We start from the raw sequence: 20,943 nt of genomic DNA, 5'->3' as shown, positions 1-20,943 counted from the left end.
CATTAGGATAACATGCCTTAAAATATGAAGCTTCAATGATCTAGCCAGATGTGTCAAAAAAACCAACACCCTCTGTGCTAGGGACTTCTCCTGCTCAGCAGCAGACTAGGTGTATGTCTAAGTCCTTGTGAGCTCAGGCCTCAAGGAACAGAGGAAAAATAAAAGTCTTACTTAGGGCCACAGCTTACAGATCTATTAATTATTCATGCAATACTGACTTATATGCACTGTGCAACTGTTCTTCATCTATGGACTCACAACAATACCCAGACATCCTCTACTGAAAACCAACACTGCAAATAAGGACAATTTAGGCAAGCATACGTCCTAAGACATGCTAGTGGTTTATCAGGAGATCACAGAGCAAATTAAAGACAACTCACAAAAAGTGTGTTTTGCTTATCTCTGTGGGCTTTGTATGTTCTTCATAGCCCCAGGTGTGCAGACAAAAATGCAGACGTACATTCACTTTACAAGCTGTTTAACCATCTTTGATACAAGATCCATGAGTTTCATGTGTCTGGAACAGTTCCATGGTCTTTGAAGTATTATATCAACTTATCTGCCTAACAGGGATCAACGACAACAATATGGGCAGCTACCGCATCTGCTGAAAAATACCTTAAGAAATATGGGGAAAGAAAGGACTTAAAGGAAAGCTAGAAGGAACAAGTCAGAGGACTTAAAAATAACTGAATCCCTCCCCCTTACCTCAAAGTTAAGGAAGAACTCCAGTACAATGACGCCCAATTACTCACTGTTTACTGCAAACATATAAAACAATATGCACAACCTAAGGAACTCCAGAGAGTCAAAGAAAAAAAAAAACAAGTCTGAGAATATCAAAAGAGATCCACATGTAGGTTTAACTGGAGAGGAATGGGAAAAAAAAGATAGTAGAGAAAGAATAAAGTATTAGGATGGCATTTTCAAGAAGGCGGTATAATTCAGCATTAACTACAGCAACTCAGTTAGGAATAAAAAATGAAAACAGTTTGCTACTGGTATGTGACCCTGATGGTCAGTCAAAGCTCTAAAGTCTCTAAAAATAAAAACCTATTGTCCTCTTAATTACTGAAAAAAACAGTGAGAATTTAGATATTTTAAAATTCATTCAGACAGAGCATGCATGCAAATACACTGACACATTTAACTTGACAGCTGAAGGGACCAATCTGGAATACAATAAGACTGTGTTGTCACGCATCTTAGCTTTTTGCATCCTATTCTCTACTCTGACAAACATACTACCTCAGGAAAACACCACTTATTTAAAAAAAAAAAACAACAAACAAAACAGCAAACAAAACACTCAGATGACTGCAGAGTTTAGGGTGGCATTCTCTAAACATCAGCACCAGTCATTTTACTTTGAAGACTTCTGGAGCACAGCAGTTCTCACCCAAGGAATTAAATCCTGAGATCCAGCTGTTGTACTATACTTTATTTGGTAATGCTAGAAAAATCTGGCCAAGAAAGTAACAGCTATTGGGTATCAAAGGTTATTTCAGGTTTACAGATACTCCCTTAACTCTTCAAAATAGAAATCATTATATGTCCCTCATGAATGCACTTAAACTCAAATTCACATAGATTTAGATTAATTCTGCATTTATTTATATAGAAATGGAAAAACAAAGACCTGCTTTTATAGCTGGTTCATGTGTAATAGCTACACCACTTAAGCAACTCTGCTGTCTGTTTATAAGAACATTCCTTATTAGCCTGAAGGTATTCTAAGGCTAGATCACATGAGACTATTAAGTCATTCAGATAGTCCTCATAGTTCACATGGATGAAAAAACATCTAAAAAAAGACTATAGCTGGCTTTTTATCACAGCTAGGCAACAAAATAGTCCAATGCACAGTACAATATCTGTAAAAAGAAGTTTAAGCCTTATCTTTTCAAGGGAAAAGGAAAGACTAATTTACACTATTCAACTCCTAGAATTTCCAATGTGTAAAATATTAACCACATTAAACTAATACTGAATCTTATCTTGTTCCTGCTTCACCCTATTAAGTTTACAAAGCTATTCAAGTTTTTCTGCAAAATTTCTAGGCTTTTCTTTTGGAGAGAGGAGTAGAGACAGAAAAACTGACAAATCCAACTTATTTACAAAAGCTGAAGCTCTTAACATGAGAGATTGAGAATTCAGTCTCAACACATCTATATTGAAATTCCTGGTTAGAACTAGCCAGAGATGCTAGTTCTGCAACGTGGAAAACTTGAACCAAAATCCTCCCTGCTCGGCCCTGTTTTAACAAGCACTTAAACACTGCTTTTCTACACCTGGAGTGCTTTAACCACTGAACAAACTATTAGCTGTTAAGAAGCAAAATCTTCCTCTTCCTCCCTGCTTTTAACTTCACTGCAGAAGGTACCTAGTTTTTTCCAGTGCAGAACAGGAAAGAGCTTTAAAACATTTAAGGTATTTAACCATCAAACTGTCTCCTGTATGATTCTTAAGGGAATTTATTTCCCATGAGCTGCAGAGTACAGTATTAGAAGACGCTGAAAGAAAAGCAGAGTTGGTTCAACAACAGAAGTTTTACTTCATGGAAAAATTCCACACACTACCATAGAATGCCTTTTTTTTTTTTAAAGAAAAAAATGGATACATGAGACTTAAAATTACTGTTTAGATGATATTGAAAAACTGTTCAAAACCTGTCACATAGAGCTTTGCAACATATATTCTTTATCAGAATTGTTGGGGTTTTGGGGTGGGGTTTTTGTTTCTTTTTTTAAAAGCAGTTTAAGACCTCTGGGATTTTTTTTTGTATGAACGTTCTTCTGAACTGAAGAAAATTTATTTTACATTTAATAACCTTGCACCTGCAAAGCTGGGTACTCATGAAAATCAAACAAGATGTGTCTATATTCTCTAGCAACAAACCTAGTAACGTTTATGTTATACAGCAGGAGAAGTGTATTAAAAGTGCATACTAAGATAAAGCCATAGAAGAACTCTAAGTGCTGAGACAGAAGCAGTGGGCTCCATTTTCTGCACATTGCTAGCATCAGTTTCACAATCTATGCTAGAACTGCCACTCATTCTTCCTGACTTGTTTTTAACTTCGGTGAGCTCCCAAGTCCTACCTGCTCTGTGGCCAGTCATATGAGCACTTGTGTTAGAATAGACTAGACTATTTCAGTTGGAAGGGACCTACAACGTCAACTAGTCCAGCTGCCTGACCACTTCAGGGCTGACCAAAAGTTAAAGCATGTTAAGGGCATCGTCCAAACACCTCTTAAACACTGGACGAGCTTGGGGTACCAACCACCTCTCTAGAAAGCCTGTTCCAGTATTTGACCACCCTCTCAGCAAAGAAATGCTTCCTAATGTCCAGTCCAAACCTCCCCTGGTGCAGCTTTGAACCATTCCCACAGATCCTGTCACTGGATCCCAGAGAGAAGGGATCAGCACCTCCTTCTCCGCTTCCCCTCCTTGGGAAGCTGTAGAGAACAATGAGGTTGCCCTTCAGCCACCTTTTCTCCAAGCTAGACAAGCCCAAAGTCCTTAGCCGCTCCTCACAGGACATGCCTTCCACCAGCTTTGCTGCTTTCCTCTGCATGCATTCAAGGACCTTCACATCCTTCCTAAACTGTGGGGTCCAGAAATGCACACAGTACTCAAGGTGAGGCCACACCGGTGTTGAATACAGCAGGATAATCAACTCTTTTGACCAGCTGGTTATGCTGTATTTGATGCACCCCAGGATGCAGGTTGCCCTCTTGGCTGCCAGGGCACGTATGTTCACATATGCATCAAGATCCTTCCGAGTCTCCAAGCAACAAGAACACTGCTTGCACAGTTTCCTCTACAACTTGCAAAAAACTTTTGCAAGCAAACACCCCCCAACCCTCCCCAAACAAAATCAACCCCAAGAAGACCTTCTGGTCAGATATGAAAGGAGAAATAGAGCGCTCATAAAACACTTGACCAGATATCTCTCATCAGTAGGGTAATTTGCTATACCATGCTGAAGACTACTGATGGTCAACTAGATGAAAGAATTCACTGAAGACCTAAGTACTTGACATTCACAACGATGTTCATCAGCTCTCAATTACAGTCCTCCCAATTTTTAAAGAAAGCTTACACATTATCACATAGTATCATGTATCATTTTAAAATATTAAAGCTGTTTTGTTGTTGTTGTTAAAAAGAGCACAAGCACAGTGTGACGTACATTAATCCCTTGCTTTCCAGACACTGAAAGTGCAAGTATTTTGAGGATAACCTATTCTATCCAAGAACCTACAACGTAAGAAGAAATATGTTTATCCTGTTTCCTCCGAGTTTCAACAGTTATGACCAAGGGCATGACAGAAAGGGGTGTTAACTGAACCTTGAAGTATGCCTCCATCAACTTTTGTTTGAACCAGAGTATTGTGTTAGTAAAAGCATCTTATCCCAGTGTAAGAGTTAGAGTGAGGAGCCAGCATCCACCTTTAACAACCTGTTCCAAGAGACAGCTACACGGACTGTTATATTTATACCTTATTTTTCCATTTAAGCTTGATTAGCACTACTACTCACTTTTTGCAATAAGACCCCTGACTGAAGTTATTCCCTCCCCCAGTGTTATATTTTCTCACAAATGATTAAACTAAAACAAGCAGCCTTTTAACCTCTTCTTTATGAGGATAAGACAACAGAATACCATCTTTCATGATGGAGCATATGCAGGTTTTTGATGAAGCTTCTTTGGTTTTCATTGCTTCTACAGCCTTTAGTAACTGATTCCACTACACATACTCCATCATAATACAAAGAGAGATGACATAAATCACACTGTTTGTAGTTGTTAATACTTTATAGGTTTATCCAGCAGTTACCCTAGCTTTTCTGACAACAGTGTTGTGCCACAAGCATAAGTGCAACTTGTTATCCATAATACACCATACGTCCCTTGCAGGGTCACTGAACAACAGGATAAAGCTTTCCAATAAATATTTACATGCTTTATTCCTAAAGCAATAGCTTTATCTTTGGAACTGCCAAAAAGGATATTGGCTTTTGCTTAGCTTATGTAGTTCTAGGGATTACTGTATTGTAACTTATCCTTAACCTTCAGTCAATAACAGAGACATGACAAGTGAATATCCACTGCATATACACACTGCACTCTAACATACTGCACAGGTATTAGAAGTAGGTCATTTTTTCTCCAGGGAGGCCTCGAGAAACAAAGGAAAGAGCACTAACTTTACACATTTTTAGAGGCAGTTTTGCATCTAGTTCAAAATTACATCTCACAAGAGGCAACATTTTTACATTACATTTACATTAAGACATTACAGTAAGTGCACATGCACATTCTTACTTGTTAGCAAGTTAAGAAGTAGAATAAAACATATTATGCCCAAGAAGTTAATTTTGCCTTAGCTTTAAAGCCAGTGCTGAAGCACTACACCACAGAACTTGTAGAAATTACTTGATCCACTGGAATATTACCCATGAAAAATACAGAATTCACAAAAAGGAGCCTTGTGAATATTTTAACACAAAGAAGGAATGAACAGCTGCAAATACACAAGTCTCTCCAATTTTACAGGCGTACTAACAGTATGTTGTGCCTTGCTTTGTCAAGCAGATTCTGGCTTTGCGTCATTGCTATAAATGAATGGAAAATGGATAAAGAGCACAAACAGTCAGAGAACAGAGACCAGATTCTAGAAAATCCTGCTATTTTTCCATCCTTGAAGTAATGTGAAAAACAACATTAACAACTGAGCTAGACTCTTAATTAATGCCTTAATATTGTAATCAGTTATCAGAGTCCTGCCGCAATAGATTAGTCCCGACTCTTCAGACAGAGCACATGGGCAAGAAATAGAACCGGGGTTGGACCTTCTCACTGAATGAGGCTAAAAACTGTAGTGTTAGCTATGGCACTGAAAAAAAAAAAAAAAGAACAAAAGCTCTAAACTAGCTAAAGTCACTAGAACAAAGCTTCACTATAATATCAAGGCCACTAAAAAACCAAACAAACAAACAAACAAAAACCCCCAAAACGATAGTGGGCCCCATTCTACATGGTACCAGCTGGCATTATTTCAGTTCATTTCAAAAAAGACCATTTGTTTTTTCTTAAAATGTGAGACATTGTACTGCAGAACATCCAAGCAGCCACACAGTATTTTTATTCTGTAGGAACTATTTGCAACTGTGAAGATGGAAAAATTCTTTCTTAAAAAAGCAAAATACTCCATCAGAAAGCTTTGCATTCATAAATGGGAAATTATACTAATGCTCTGTACATTAGAGCATTAGAAATGTAGAAAAGTTAGAAACGTATTAACTTCAAAGTCTAACATATCATCCAACTTTGGAAGCTGACTCAGTACAAGAAACAGTTCAGGTTTATTAAGACAAACACTGAAATACAACTATTCAACTGCCAAAAGTATGATGCTAAAGAGCATTTGCTAAAGGATCACTAAATATTACAGCTAATTTGGAGTTTCTAGCTGTGTTTTTACAGCATTGAATATAATACTTCAAGGCTATGTAGCTACATTCTTTATTAGGCTGGAAAAGATGAATCACAAGAAAAATTATATTTAGTAAAAAGGGGAGGGAGCACTAATCACTTTTCTGGATGGAAAAAAGAGAGAAAGTGCCATGCTAAATTTAGGGGAAAATAGTGTTATCTATCATAAGGAAATAGAAGAAGAATTTAATTTTCTGTTTCTAGTCCAGAAACACTTTGTTGCTTATCATGAGTTTCCTCAGTTGAGCTAATCAAGACATTATGTTGTTAGCTGTATCATCCTCTACACTCTTATATGACAGATTACATGTGGACATAAAACGTAGTGTCAGGCTATACCTAAACTAATATTAGTTCAGCCAAGTATCAATAAAAGCAACAAACAGAATTAGCACTTTGTGCAAAGTATTACGCTTGCTGTGTGACAGAAGCCCTGACTCTTAAGGTATCGAGCAAAGTACTCAGTCACAATTAATATGTAGACTTTTGACACCCAAGAGAGTAAAAGGCAAAAGCATTAGACTCATGTTATGACTACAGGAAATTAAAAACATACTGCCACAGTACCAGAGTTACAGGTCAGAACTGATTTACCCAGTAATTCCAGACTCAAATTCATAACATCTGCTTGGCTACAGCACCTCTTTCAGAAAGACATCTGCTATTCACTCAGGGGACATAGGGCTTTCCAGTGATCTTCAATATCTTTCAAAAGGGGCTTTTCAATGAGTAATTAATTACAAGCAGCTTTTAATTCAGCAAATACACATTGATGCTCGGGAAACTAATTTAGACTGCCAACTCCCTTGAAAAGACCTGGAAATTGCTGCAAGTAGAAACATCATCTGAAGACTTTTCTGTCTCCTGGCAGACAGAAACTAGCACCAGGTGTCCTGACTGGCATAAACACCAAAACCAAACCCAATATGAAGTCCTTAAAACTCTGCCAGATTTTGGAACGCCATCTGCCACTTAATCAGCTGCGATTCCTCCCTCTACCATACAAGCAGACACACACATCAACATGCTTAGATAATTTCAACTTCTTATTCAAGTGCAGTCTGTGATGATGCAGAGACAGCTCACACCAAAAGGGTATCTATCACGAACCTTCCAGAAAAACCTGTTATTCTGCATGATTATTCTATTTTTTTTTTTTTAAAGGCACAACACATGAGCTTTAATCATTGCTTACCTCACTGTGGCTAAACAGCAAAAACTACATGCAAGTTTCATTGCCATACTTTTTTTTGGTTACAGTTAAAACCTCCTTATGCTTCACTGGAAACAGAGCAAAACCGACAAATAGCACAGACTGCATATTCTAAGAGCTGGGTAGCCAGAAGACAGCAAGTAGAAAAAAACCCAAGACTTTTCTTCATATCCCCTGAAACTGGAATCAGTGACGGTTTATGCAATTACCCGTTGCAAAACTGTTCTCCCAAGAAAAGAACCAATATACTAACATAATGTATAAACCTAATTTAAGTTGCACCGCAGAAAATGTAAAAATGCATTCTGAAAACTCACCAGAACCCAAACAAGATAGGCTTTGGTGTCCATTTCTTCCAGGAGTACCTACAATGTTCAGAAGAAAAAAAAAAAAGAAAAAAAAAAAAAGAGAGAGAGACAGAGAATTACACTTCAAGCTAGTAAGGGCCAGTGGGGGTGTCTTGTTTTTGGGTTTGTTTTGTTCTGTTTTTAAGCTCCTCAAACTTCACAATTTCAGTTTCTTTCTTGCGATGGCTGATGGCATGTTCAACAGCAAGATTTAGCATCATAAGGTTAAACTACTTGGAAAATGCGTGATGAATTCCCAATAAGCCAAACATTTTTTTTCCATTACAATTATCATACTTCATTTAAGCCAGGTAGCACCATTTTATTTTACTCATTCATACAGGACCACAGATAATAAAAAACAATTGTCTATACCAGCATCATAGTAATTTTTTTTCCATCTATATGCTCCATTTATTTTATTTGTATAAAGGAGGTATAAATTAACAGCACTCTGAAGTGTGCTACCAATCAGATCAGATATAAATGAAAGCACAGAGAAGATTAATCTACCCTTACTGTATTGTTTTAAAGTCACGTGAAAACCTACCTAAGAACCTCATTATTGTGAAGGATATTAATTAAATGAAAGCGCTTTGAACTGCTTTTGAACTGCTAGGTATAAGTGCAAAAGTCACGTGCAGAAGTTTATAAAAGGTCTGTTGACAACACCTATCAGCTTTCTTCAGCCTTTACAAATAGTGTGTGATCCTATACCAGGTGTTTCAATAGGAAACAATCTGCTTTGTATGGCTACTGTACTTGTTTCCCTCACCTCAGCCATGAAAATGGAACTTTGCTCCCAAAGTGAAAATTTTGTCTTATAAAGCTTGCCTGAGGATTCATACCTATTCTTTTCATTCACTCTGGTAAAAATGACTAATTTCAATTGAAAGTTAAAGATAAAACAAGCATCTAATACAGAAACGTAATCTGGTCTGGGTTTTGTCTTGCAAGTATATGATCTTATAAGCAGGTGACAGAACATCTTTTAACAGACATTATCAAGTATTCAGAGTCCTCATGGGATGCAAGTTTCAAGCAGATAGTGGACAATGAATGCCCTGATTTTTTCCTCCCAGATTAAACAAATACATAAGGAACACTTTGCAGAGCCAGTCTCTAATACTATGAACCACAAGGAAAAAGAGCAGATTGACTATCTCAATTAGTCTTTGACACTGTCTCTCATGGCGTACTCCTTGAGAAGCTGGCGTCTCGTGGCCTGGATAAGTGCACTATTCACTGGGTGAAAAACTGGCTGGATGGACGAGCCCAGAGGGTTGTGGTGAATGGGTTGAAATCCAGTTGGCGGCGGGTCACAAGTGGTGTTCCCCAGGGCTCAGTGTTGGGCCCTGTTCTCTTTAATATCTTTATCGATGATTTGGATGAGGGGATTGAGTGCACCCTCAGCAAGTTTGCAGACGACACCAAGTTGGGAGGCAGGGTCCATCTGCTTGAAGGTAGGGAGGCTCTACAAAGAGATCTGGACAGGCTGGATCGATGGGCTGAGGCCAATCGTATGAAGTTTAACAAGGCCAAGTGCCAGGTCCTGTACTTCGGTCACGGCAACCCCATGCAGCGCTACAGGCTTGGGGAAGAGTGGCTGGAAAGCTGCCCGGCAGAGAAAGACCTGGGGGTGCTGGTTGACAGCCGGCTGAATATGAGCCAGCAGTGTGCCCAGGTGGCCAAGAAGGCCAATCGCATCCTGGCCTGTATCAGAAATAGTGTGGCCAGCAGGAACAGGGAGGTTGTTGTTCCCCTGTACTCGGCACTGGTGAGGCCGCACCTCGAGTACTGTGTTCAGTTTTGGGCCCCTCACTACAGGAAAGACATGCTGCTAGAGCGTGTCCAGAGAAGGGCAACCAAGTTGGTGAGGGGCCTTGAGCACAAGTCTTATGAGGAGCGGCTGAGGGAGCTGGGGCCGTTTAGTCTAGAGAAGAGGAGGCTGAGGGGAGACCTTATCGCTCTCTACAACTGCCTGAAAGGGGGTTGTAGTGAGGTGGGTGTTGGTCTCTTCTGTCAGGTGGCTGGAGATAGGACAAGAGGAAATGGCCTCAAGTTGAGGCAAGGGAGATTTAGGTTAGATATTAGGAAAAATTCTTTTACTGAGAGGGTTGTCAAACATTGGAATGGGCTGCCCAGGGAAGTGGTTGATTCACCATCCCTGGAGGTATTCAAAAAGCGAGTGGACAGGGTACTCCAGGGCATGGTTTAGGGGGCATGGTTAATGGTTGAACTTGATGATCTTGAAGGTCTTTTCCAACCGAAATGATTCTATGATTCTATGAATTACTCTGAAGTCACAGACCATAGCTTCTCTCGACAGAGGGATTCAAGAATGTGAGTGAAAAATTGACTTTACCCAACAGCTGATTACCTCTAGCCTCACTGACTTTCCTTGCTGAGTGCAGTGGCCCAGATGATTTTGGTATGCACTGGTTCAGTGAAGCAGACCTTGCCTTGGGTCCTGGAAATAAAAGCTTAGGTCAGGTTTAAAAGTAGAACTACGTCAGCAACTAAAGACATGCCTAATATTACATATTTAAAAGTACAAGATGCACAAATCTACTCAAACAAATACAAAAAGAGACACCTTCTAGAAAATTGAAGCTATATTTAAACTTAGCTTTGCTTTACCAGAACTCATATTGGAAGAAATAAAAAGATAGTTTTAATAAAGCTTCTAAGCAGAAGAAAATGTTAACAAAGATTTCACTCTAGCACTAAGATTGAATTACTTAATTCAGCAAATACAACACAGCTACGGAAACAGTGGCTGAAAGGGACCTCCAGAGGCCAGCTATCCAGCCTCCCACTCACAGCAGGGCCACCACCAAGATGAGATCAACTGACTATGCTTTTGTCTAGCTGAGCCTTGCAAACCTCCAGGAAGGGAGGCTCTACGGCCCCGCTGGCCAATGCTGCACCTCCCACTTCACAATTTGCGATCATTTCCCATTGCCACATCATCTGGTACTACTGAGAAGAGTTTGGCACCATCACCTTCGTAGCCATCCTTTTCAAGTTACCGCAGACTGTTATAATATCTGCCCTTACTCTCTTTGCCTGACTACACAAGCTCAACTCCCTCAACCTCTCCTCACAGGTCCTGTGGTCAGAGACCCTAATCATCTTCCTGAGTTTCCAGTTGACCCTTCCAGTTTCAAAACAACCCTCTTGAACTGGGAAGGCCCCAAAACACAACAGAGTAGTCAAAGTGACATAAAGCCGAGGGGGGAATTCCAGCTTCTTCTGGCCACACTGCTCCTGGAGGTGCTGAAGGCACAATTCTAGCACCCAGGTCACTGAAGATGTTGAGCAATGCATCAGCTTGTCAGACAGCCACATAATTTGTGTTTGTTTCCAAGTGATTTACAGTTTGTGGCAAAATCTGTTTCTTTTCACTGTTTGCCATTTTAAAGCATGTCATTCTAGCATGACATTTGGCAGGCATCTCTTCTATTTATTCTCAATTATGTCAGATACCAGCTTAAAACTTAAGCCTAAAGCAGGAGCATAGTATTTAATTAGGTTTATCCAATTACGATAACCAGTTCACGACAAAGATGGTCAGAAGCAAGCTGATTATAACTAGCATTTAGGAGAGAGAGACAGCAAGCTTATTTATCTGTTCTCATTATGTCTTTAATTTTGGCCAGAGAATGAGTTGTCAACTGCTGTTTGTGGCTGGAGTGGAGAAGCACTGTTGGCTGATCGAGGGGTCCTGGCTCGAATAGGAATAGGAACCAGAACAGTGTTTCATATAAAGCCAGAAAGTACATTTAAATTAATGTTTCCTTTAGCACCAGATGATGAACCACAATTGTCTTATCTCCGTTAACAATTAGAGCAAACGTCTGCTTCCACTTCAGCCAGTAAGAATATCAAGAAAAAGCAGCATGAACAGCTGAGCTGTTTCTGGGGCTCTTCCCTTGGAAAGATGGGACAATGTCAGTTCACCCAAGACTGACATACTCCATCTAATAATACCTTATTTAAAAAAAATATCCCCATCCCCCAAGGTCCTTACTGTCCTGAAAGGGGTGAAGATGATGCAGACTGCATGAGGATGAGGACAACCATACACTCAAGATAAATTCAGGGTAGGTCTACCCCACAGATCACCAGCAGCCACAGAGTCTGTGCCTGAGCTTTATGATAGAAAAGAACTCTTATTAAAACAGCGTAAACCTCGCACGATGACAGATGCCATGTAGCGAAGTGTGTTTAGTCCCTGTGCCATGCAAACCTTAGCCATATCACAGTGCGGAAGTCCTCCTCGTTTTCCTGAAATATCCCAGTCAATTATGACAATACAAAGGATGTTTTAGACTTCCTATGAAACCTTATAAAACTTGAGACACCACTGATGTAATTTTACTTCCTCGCACTGATTTCCAAGACCACTCTTCAATAAAAACTGCTTCAGGAGGCAGCCACCTGCAAAAGTTAAGGTACTGTAACAGTAATAACTATAGTTCCACTCTATCTACAAACAGACTCATATACCTTTTGGAGTTGACTTCAACGAGTGAAATCTAGGTCTTGGTACAGCTTTCAAAGGGACAGATCCTAAAGTACCATTCTGGCAGTCTGGTTTTGAAGGCCATTCTCCATTCTTGATGATGACTGTGGCACTTGCAGCTGCAACACAGAACAACAAAGAATTTGCTCTAGACAGCGTCTAGTTTGGGGAAAATTAAATCCTAAAACAAGCCTTTTTTACCTGAGGCTAAAGTTAGGAGAAACACACATTGGAATGAATCATAGAATAAAAATATTATGACCACCTCTGATTTCTTCAGTACAAAGAGACTGATGAACTGTAACAGAACAGTCTATGACTGTTACAAACACTTCTCAGAACCAGACATACAGCTTTGAACTATGCCTAAGAGGGGGATATGTATACAAGTATATTGATCAAGATACATAACTGGAAGCCTGATCTTGCTGTACAAAGCAAACGCAGAACACATTTCAAGTTTAAGCCAAGAAAAAGCATCATCAGTACAGAAGGATGTTCTGGTGACAGAATTGACTGTTAAAATAACAAAACCCAAATAAATCTCAGACAAATTCCTCATGCAACACCTTCCCCTGTTCTCTCTCGTTTGAGAGCTGAGCGTGCTGTTTCAATAATATGGTGCACGCACCACCAGCACTCTGCACCCCTTCCATCCTCCTTGTGGGGCACTAAAAAACATGTGAGCCCAACTGCGTTCACCAGCTACCAAACAAGTTTTAAGAAAGGTTCCTATAGTCTCTGTTCATAACAGCAACCTCCTCAGTGACAGCAGACCTCGGAAGACTCCCCGCCCCATGAGAGCTGATGTCATACAGCAAAATACTCCCTGCAAAAAGAGGCAGATAGACCCAAATTGGGAAAGGCAGGACAATAAGCAATTGCTACCTGATGTCAAAATCAGGTTTCCAACTAACAGGACAGTTGCTACAGAAGACGTTTTGTACCATTTCAAAGGAACTTGAGAGAGGTTTGGACTTACTGTCACAATGAAAATTTTTCCTTGAAAAAAAGAAAACCAAAATTTGGGGAAAGCATAGTTTTATTTTTCCAGAAAAAATATGAAAAAACTTCTAAAGTAAGTATACATTGAATGCACTTTGGTTCAGGTACGAAAAAATTATATATACTGACACATTGAAGAGTAACAAATTGACATTACATTTACCAGAGAAAGGAAAAACTAGGGCGGGGGGGGGGGGAGGGAATAGTTTGTTACACTGTTGCTTTTTCTCTCTAGTCATTTAAAGGGAAAAAAAATAGGGGATGGAGGGGTGGGGGTGGTAATACCAGATTTGCCTCAGATAAGTGTTTTAATGAGGCAGATTTTTTTTAAAGGTAATGTGAACTACATATCTAATACTGTTCATTGAAAGATGGAACATATAGTCTTGAGATTATTTTAGCGTCTTTAAATGCACCAGCTTAAACCATGTAAGTTAACTACTTCAAAAAGATGCTTTTTGGCCACTAATCAATACATTTTTAACCACAGAAAGAGGGACAGAACTGCTTTCCCTTTTAGAAACATATGCAACTGTAGTCTTCCTCTTTGTTTTAAATAAAGTTGGAGCCTCTCTAAAGGCACAAAAGCTAAATATTTGCAAAAAGATCTATACATGAGGAACAATTAGTATAACACATCAACACCACAGTTATTTTGCAGGAATCTCACCCTGCTCAACATCAGATTATTCAAATCAATTTGTTTCAGTAAAGCATGAGGCCTGAAGCAGTCCTTAACTTTTTCTGTAAATCACTAAACTATGGATTTTTGCTCAGAGTTCACTGCAAGCAGCTAACAACTGCCTACAAACTGCTGTGCTACCTTCTTCTGAATCAGAAGCATGCCATGGAAGTTAACACTTTGGGTAAGCGAGCACACTTCTGCTGCAGGACTAGTTAGGGCACTGTTTTGTCCTATTAGCTCTGGAGTCAGCTAACCAGGCTGTGTGCAGAAAAGAAGGCAAATTTGCAGAGTTTGGTCACTATATGATTCAAAGATGGTTATTCACAGGAGAGGCTACTGCAATCTTGATCAAAGACGGACAAGTATGAAGTGATCTTGCTCCAGCTAAGATCTAAAGGGCTTAAAAACACAACTCATTAAAAGAATTTAAGTGAAGTATTGACTGTACAGAAATGCAGCTCCAGGTCAATTGCTAGGATCAGCTTTTTAACTTCTGAAACACTATTTCCTTTATATGCAATTATTCTAATGCAATTCAAAGTTGGATTCTTGTTCTTAACCTCAGAGTTTAAATGTTTCAGTATGTTCAAATGATAGTATTTTCAGCTCAGCACTGAAATTGAGAAGATTTCTCTACTGTTACAAATTCAGTTTTTCGATGCTCAGACTGACAGCTTGCATTCGAAATATGTTTTTATTAATAACAGCATTTCAAACTTCATGATTTCCAAACTTATAAAATAGTAAGTCTTTTTAGAGAGAAGAATCATAAAACTCAAGTGCTCATTAGACAAAAAAAATCCTAATGCTGCCACAGGAAATTACCAATCCAAGGACATCCCCTAACAAAGGGCTGAGCTGACACAGCAGGAGAAATGCTCTCTTTTTAAATTTTTTTCTCTGCTAACACAAGGCAAACTCCTTAAGCAAAACAAGCCAAGCGACTTCGTCAATTTAATACTGTTGACAGGACCACAACAGACAGTCATAAATTTCATGACATTCACAGCATAAGCCTCCCATCTTGGTCTTTGTGTGTGCCACCAATCTAACAAAAACATTTTAGGTTTACAAATTTTTTTTTTCCTGACATTATTGTATAGTAGACTAAATGAAAGAATAAAAAACAAGAACAGCACTATACTTAACATTAGAGTACAAAGTAAATTCATTAGTTCTTTCCAAATTGATTTGAAGTCATAAAAACTTTACTTTACTAACATATAATTCATATGTAACATAAACTCATTATACTCACAAAACCTGACCATCAGACATAAATCATTCTCATCAAGTGTAAGAAATTAACTAAAGAAAAATTATCTCGCAGAAAATCCGCAAGTCAAAACATTGCATACATTTACCAACCTCCACAAAACAAAAACCAGACTTTAAAATAGAAATTAAAAGGAATACAACCTACTTCTTTTCCCAGTAAAGGTGGCTAACAAAGGAATAATACAAAAGCTGTAAGATCCCACCACCAGCAACGTCAGTAAGGTAATGTCATAGTGGCTTCCTGAGTCAGTCGGTGGTGTTAGTGTAGAATTGATGAAAATAATAGGAGAAAAATTAGTTTCTGTGCAACTGCGGAGTCCTCCTGGTATAGTCATTTAAAAAAGATCAAAGCAACCTTAAAGCCAAAAAGACTGCAGCCATATTCAACCTCTCATATTGCTCTTGCTTGCTCTTCGTGAATCGGAGTGGAAAAAATTGTAAGCTTGAAGGCAGTGGACAAAACAGATTAAACCAACTAGCAAATCAGGCTAAATAAGGAGTCATCTGTTTAGATACTTAATCTGAATACACTTCTTTGTTATGAAGCGATGACCCTTTCCTTTGTTACATGAGGGAGTAAAATGAAGAGAGGACAAAGCTGCTTAGGAATTCCAGATACAGTCCTAAACCTGAACAGCAAAAGTCAACATGGCTGTCACAGCAACCGAACCGACCTGATTACACAGAAACATGCACTGCATATTTTATTACACATACTCTTACTCCTTTGAGGAATATGTTACGTCTTAGTTTTTTAATGAAGGCACTACAGGGGAAAAAAAAAGAACAAGAGAAATTTTAGTTATATATGTATGCATGCATATGCGCATACATAAACTATAGACATGTTAAATCACAGTTCTCTTTTTCAGTCCATTGAAGACAGATTTAAATGGCATCTGGCACAAAGCAAAGGCCTTTGCCCAGTCTCCAAGATATAACAGATGATGCAATAGTAACAGAATATTTGAATGTACTCATTTGAATATGTATAGCTGGGAATACTAATATGTCTGACAGTCAGTTGTGTATTATTGCCTTCATATTTTTGCCCCTAGAACTCCTACAACTGCTGGTACAGACCCTTTGTAGAGTTTCAAATCAAAGTGAGTTCTGTTATTTTTCTTCCTAGTTTTAATCAAGGTAGATTTCGTTCAGGTCATATAGCAATGCTTACAGTTACCTTAGAAATTATAGAAGTCTACCTGTGCAAAGTTTTACCTTCTAAAAGCAGTTTCACTTACCTGCTTTTGAACTCATCTACACATTTTGTCTTAAAACACTGAAAGCAGATATAATCTAGTTCAAAAAGAGCATTTAGTATCAAAAAACTCTAACGAGCTGTTCCAAATATTACAACAGGTAATCCATTCACACCATTCAGACTTATTTCTTAGTACACTATATGTAAACATAAGGAAACTTTTGCTCAAGATGACCCACTGGTTTTGTACTGTTTCAGAATGGAAGAGGAGCTGTACTGAAACCTCTACTCATCAAACAAAAATCCAAGGCTCAAAGCTCCTTCAGGTGGCATGTCTCAAGAAGGAAAGTTGTAAGTTAAGAGGCAAAAAGAGTAAGACCTAGAACTAATAATAAGTAGTACAATGAGAATTAACACAGCCCTTGTCAGACAGGACTCCCTTCGTGGGGATTTTTTTTTCCAACAAGCAGCTGACGCTGGCTATCAGTTAAAACCCGTAACCCTGACGGATACTTACAATTACTGCTGAAAAGACTTCGCTCACTCTGAGTGCTGCTGACTGAAGAGATGCTAGGTGTTCTCTCAAGCACTGCTGATCTTTTGACAGGCACTTGGGATTTAGTGAGTGGTTTACCAGAGCTAGCCCAGGAGGCTGGAGAATTTTTCGGAGAGGCATGCTTCTCTCTTGGCAAAGATCCTATACCTGTCAATTGGGGGGAAGGGGGAGGGAGAGAAAAGAACAAAAGGAGCTGGAAAGAAGCTTTAACAATTGCTGCTTCTAAGTATATGCCTACAAGTAAAAAGATTTACACATTAAAAAAATATTTACAAAAAGGCTTAATCTACCTCATATTGACATGGTAAAAAATGGTGTAAACACAGAAAAACAGTTCCAAGGATTTAAAGAATCCCATTTTGCACATTGACCTCAGGAACAAATCAAGAGCTTTACAGACTGGCCTTCAAGGCAGACATTTGCACGCACAAGAAGTCTTTCTTGCATTTTCCTACCTCTGTGTATTATAGTTAGCTATACTGGCGATCCCATAAAAATATAACCTCCAGCTCAAAGACAATCCAAGAAAGATTCTTTTGTTTGCTCCCACCCCCAAAACAGAGATTTCCCACACACACCTTTGACAGGGCACTCTAAAAGATAGTATCTTTTCAAGGACAAACACAGCACAAGAGTATCAAATTGTGTTGTACTCACATAATATACTGAAAACTGACTAGTTCTGCAGAACTAGTTAAACAGCACTCCCTCGAACAAAGTTCTTCATGGCCAACTGGTGCAGACACATTTTTACATTAATAGCTGTTTTCATTTGAGCTTCTTGAATACAAATGCCCAATAGCTAAGGTAATCAAATAGGAAGTGTATCTATATAGGAGACAGGTGTGCCATCTTCAGATGGGAGCTTACTTTTGTACTACTAACAAAGCAACTACACTTTCTGCAAGAAAATTTGAGTTTAGTTAAATTATGTTTTTCGTTTATTTCTGAAAAGTGCACACCCAGATTAAAACTACAGTGGCCCAAAGGAAGTTATGTATACACAGATTTGTCTTGCCAGCACCGAGTTGACTCCTGTCAGCTTTGACATCAAGATCTTTATACAGTCCTCTGAATAAATATGGAAAAGAGGTTTTTTCATTTTTGTACAAAAACAAAAAGAGAGAGAGATGGAAGATAGACTTACTTTTTTAAATATTTTGTTATTTATTATAACACAAGACATCTTACAAAATATCTTAACTTCTGATGTCATTACCATTTCAAGTCTGACAGACATAATTTATCTTACTTGAAGAGATGACTACAGTGTTTCAGATTTGACTTAGAACAATCAAGTTTCTATTTAAAGGGAATACCCATCCCTTTATTCTCATCACTATAAACCACATTTCAATTTTGCATAAGCTGTGTAAGAGACTGTTGAAATATGACAAAATTAGCTAGTAATTCCACTTTATTCAACATCAGTTTTGCTGCAGGATCTCCACTCAAATACCAACGACCAAGAAACCATCAATTTGCACTAAGGCCAAGAAAGCACAACATTAAGGGGATTACATTAAGATTTAGGCCACAAAACCACTTACACCCAATGTCTGCTTTTCAACAGTAGGTGGTGTGACAGGATTAGATAACTCATCTCAAAACGTCCTGTATCAAGTACTCAAAAACAGGAACAGGACTAGTAGAGGAAGGTATGTCCAAGCTATTTCCTTTGGTTGAGATCAACTCAGTAACAAAAGAGAAAACCTACAGACAAGATACACTAAGCATGCATTAGGATATTATATAATACTGGTCACTGAATATAATACACAAGCTTCAATGAGTCATTAAACATGCTTTATGTCAGACCTCTTGTTTGTCATTACTATGAAGAACTGTGATTCCATATATGGCTTTATTGTAGCCTGGTATTAAATCTCTGAGACAAAATTATCAGCCATATTTTAGAATTTTTTGCAAGTTACTGCAATGGACACTTGAATATATCCAACTCACTGAAGTGCATACAACCTTTGTCGTGCTATGAGAACGCCACAAACCACAAGCTCACACTTACTGAAAACACCTCTGAAACACAGCACTCCAGACAACATATCCGAAATAATTTGTTTGATAAAAAAAAAAGTCTGTGACATCTGAACTTCATGCAACAAATCTGACAGCTTTATAAGACTTTCCACGTTGTTTCATTAACAGATCAACATATCAGAAAAGTAATTAATCCAGACAAGTCAGAAATTCCTTTTCTAAATAGCCTCTCAGCAAAACAAGGTGCAAAAACCAAACATCCCCCCTCCCCCCAAAAAACAAACAAACAAAAAAAGGGCTGCTGTACAAACATTGCATGTTAAATTTGTATGACTTAGCAAGTTAAAGCTTTACATTTCAAAAGGCAGCTAGAGGAACAAATGCAGCTTATCAGCTGCATTTTATTGTTTAAAGATGAGGGTAGCATGCTTGATTGCTATTGTGCTGGATTCGTTCATCCAGTTCAAAAGGTACGGGAGCAAAACCCTGTTTTCTTCACAATGATTTTCACTCAAGAGGGGTCAAGGCAAGCATGTGAAAACATGCGGTCTCTTCTTGTACAGCATGTTCCGTACATATGATTTGCAGCCAGCCCGACTTCTCTGCACACGCTGAAACGCGGCAGTGCACTAAACCAGCTGTGAGCTCAAACCCATTCCGCGAGCACAGCAAAGTCTAGGATGTCCAGTTTCAGAAGCATGTCAAATGGATGACCTTTGACCTCATCTTAGTTCTTCTACTCCTTAGCACTTTCTTATAAAGCTTCTATTAAAATAATTACTCAAGCACTCAAATACATTTTTCAAAAGCCCAGCTTGAGGGAGGATTTCTTTTAAGTTATGACACAAGATCATTAAACAAGTACTCTAAGTGTTACTTCAACTAACAACAATGGTTTTACAAAGTATTTTTGTAAGTATCATTCCCTAAGAAAGGAGTCACACAGAATTAAACGCAAAGGTTTTGAAGGCAGAAACAGGAAGATATGGTATATAAACAAAAAGTACTGGAAACAAGCACAAAAGCAGGATATTTAGTGAACCATTATTATAAAGACAACAAGCAATAGCATCAAAGCAACAGGCTTTCATCAGTTATTTAATCTAGTCACTCAAGTGGAATACTAGAAATATCACATTCCTCTACCGTGAAGTAACGAGTTGGCAATTCCTTAGAAAAAAGTCTCTATGCAACAACCACATTACTTCAAGTATGTTAAAGTATCTCTTGTATTGGAACAGAAACAAGCAAAGAACAAAACTCCTTTTTGAAGAATCTCTGAAGTCAGATTTCTTATCCTTACTCAAATACTCATCCTCTCATATGAATCTCTCATAGGTGGTTATTGTCCAGAATAAATTAAAGCTTCCCTTAAATAACACCGGGAGCCTAAAAAAATCAAATTGAGAGAATAAATGTACGCTAGCAGTGGTGAACTTGGGACTTTGTTGACACCAGGCAGACTGTAAAGTTGAGTATGTATTCACCAGTTCTGATATTCAACATCCACCATTTCAAACCACATCTACACATTTCACATCTACAACTGAGCACAGAGCAATTGGCATTCATGGAGCTATAGAACACCTGGAAACGAGTGGTGGAAAGCCTTTCCCCAAACAGA

At 38.6% G+C, this 20,943-nt stretch overlaps 1 protein-coding gene across 4 annotated transcripts in view; it reads right to left on the bottom strand.

Moving 5' to 3' along the window:
• Positions 1 to 20,943, bottom strand: part of MTUS1 (microtubule associated scaffold protein 1) — a 128,683-nt gene that overhangs the window by 59,294 nt on the left and 48,446 nt on the right. For 3 of the 4 annotated variants that reach the window (XM_052779951.1, XM_052779942.1, XM_052779943.1), the window contains exons 4-7: positions 17,283 to 17,468; positions 12,578 to 12,712; positions 10,446 to 10,535; positions 8,036 to 8,083 (exon numbers count right to left, since the gene is read on the bottom strand). In XM_052779951.1, the coding sequence (XP_052635911.1) occupies positions 8,036 to 8,083; positions 10,446 to 10,535; positions 12,578 to 12,712; positions 17,283 to 17,468 (459 nt within the window). The remainder of the gene's footprint in view (positions 1 to 8,035; positions 8,084 to 10,445; positions 10,536 to 12,577; positions 12,713 to 17,282; positions 17,469 to 20,943) is intronic. The other variant, XM_052779945.1, reaches the window with a different exon arrangement.

This window comes from Harpia harpyja, chromosome 2, assembly GCF_026419915.1.
Source record: "Harpia harpyja isolate bHarHar1 chromosome 2, bHarHar1 primary haplotype, whole genome shotgun sequence".
Classification (NCBI taxonomy): domain Eukaryota; kingdom Metazoa; phylum Chordata; class Aves; order Accipitriformes; family Accipitridae; genus Harpia; species Harpia harpyja.
The sequence above is the reverse complement of the archived record's forward strand: the minus strand, read 5'-3'. Positions and strand labels throughout refer to the sequence as shown.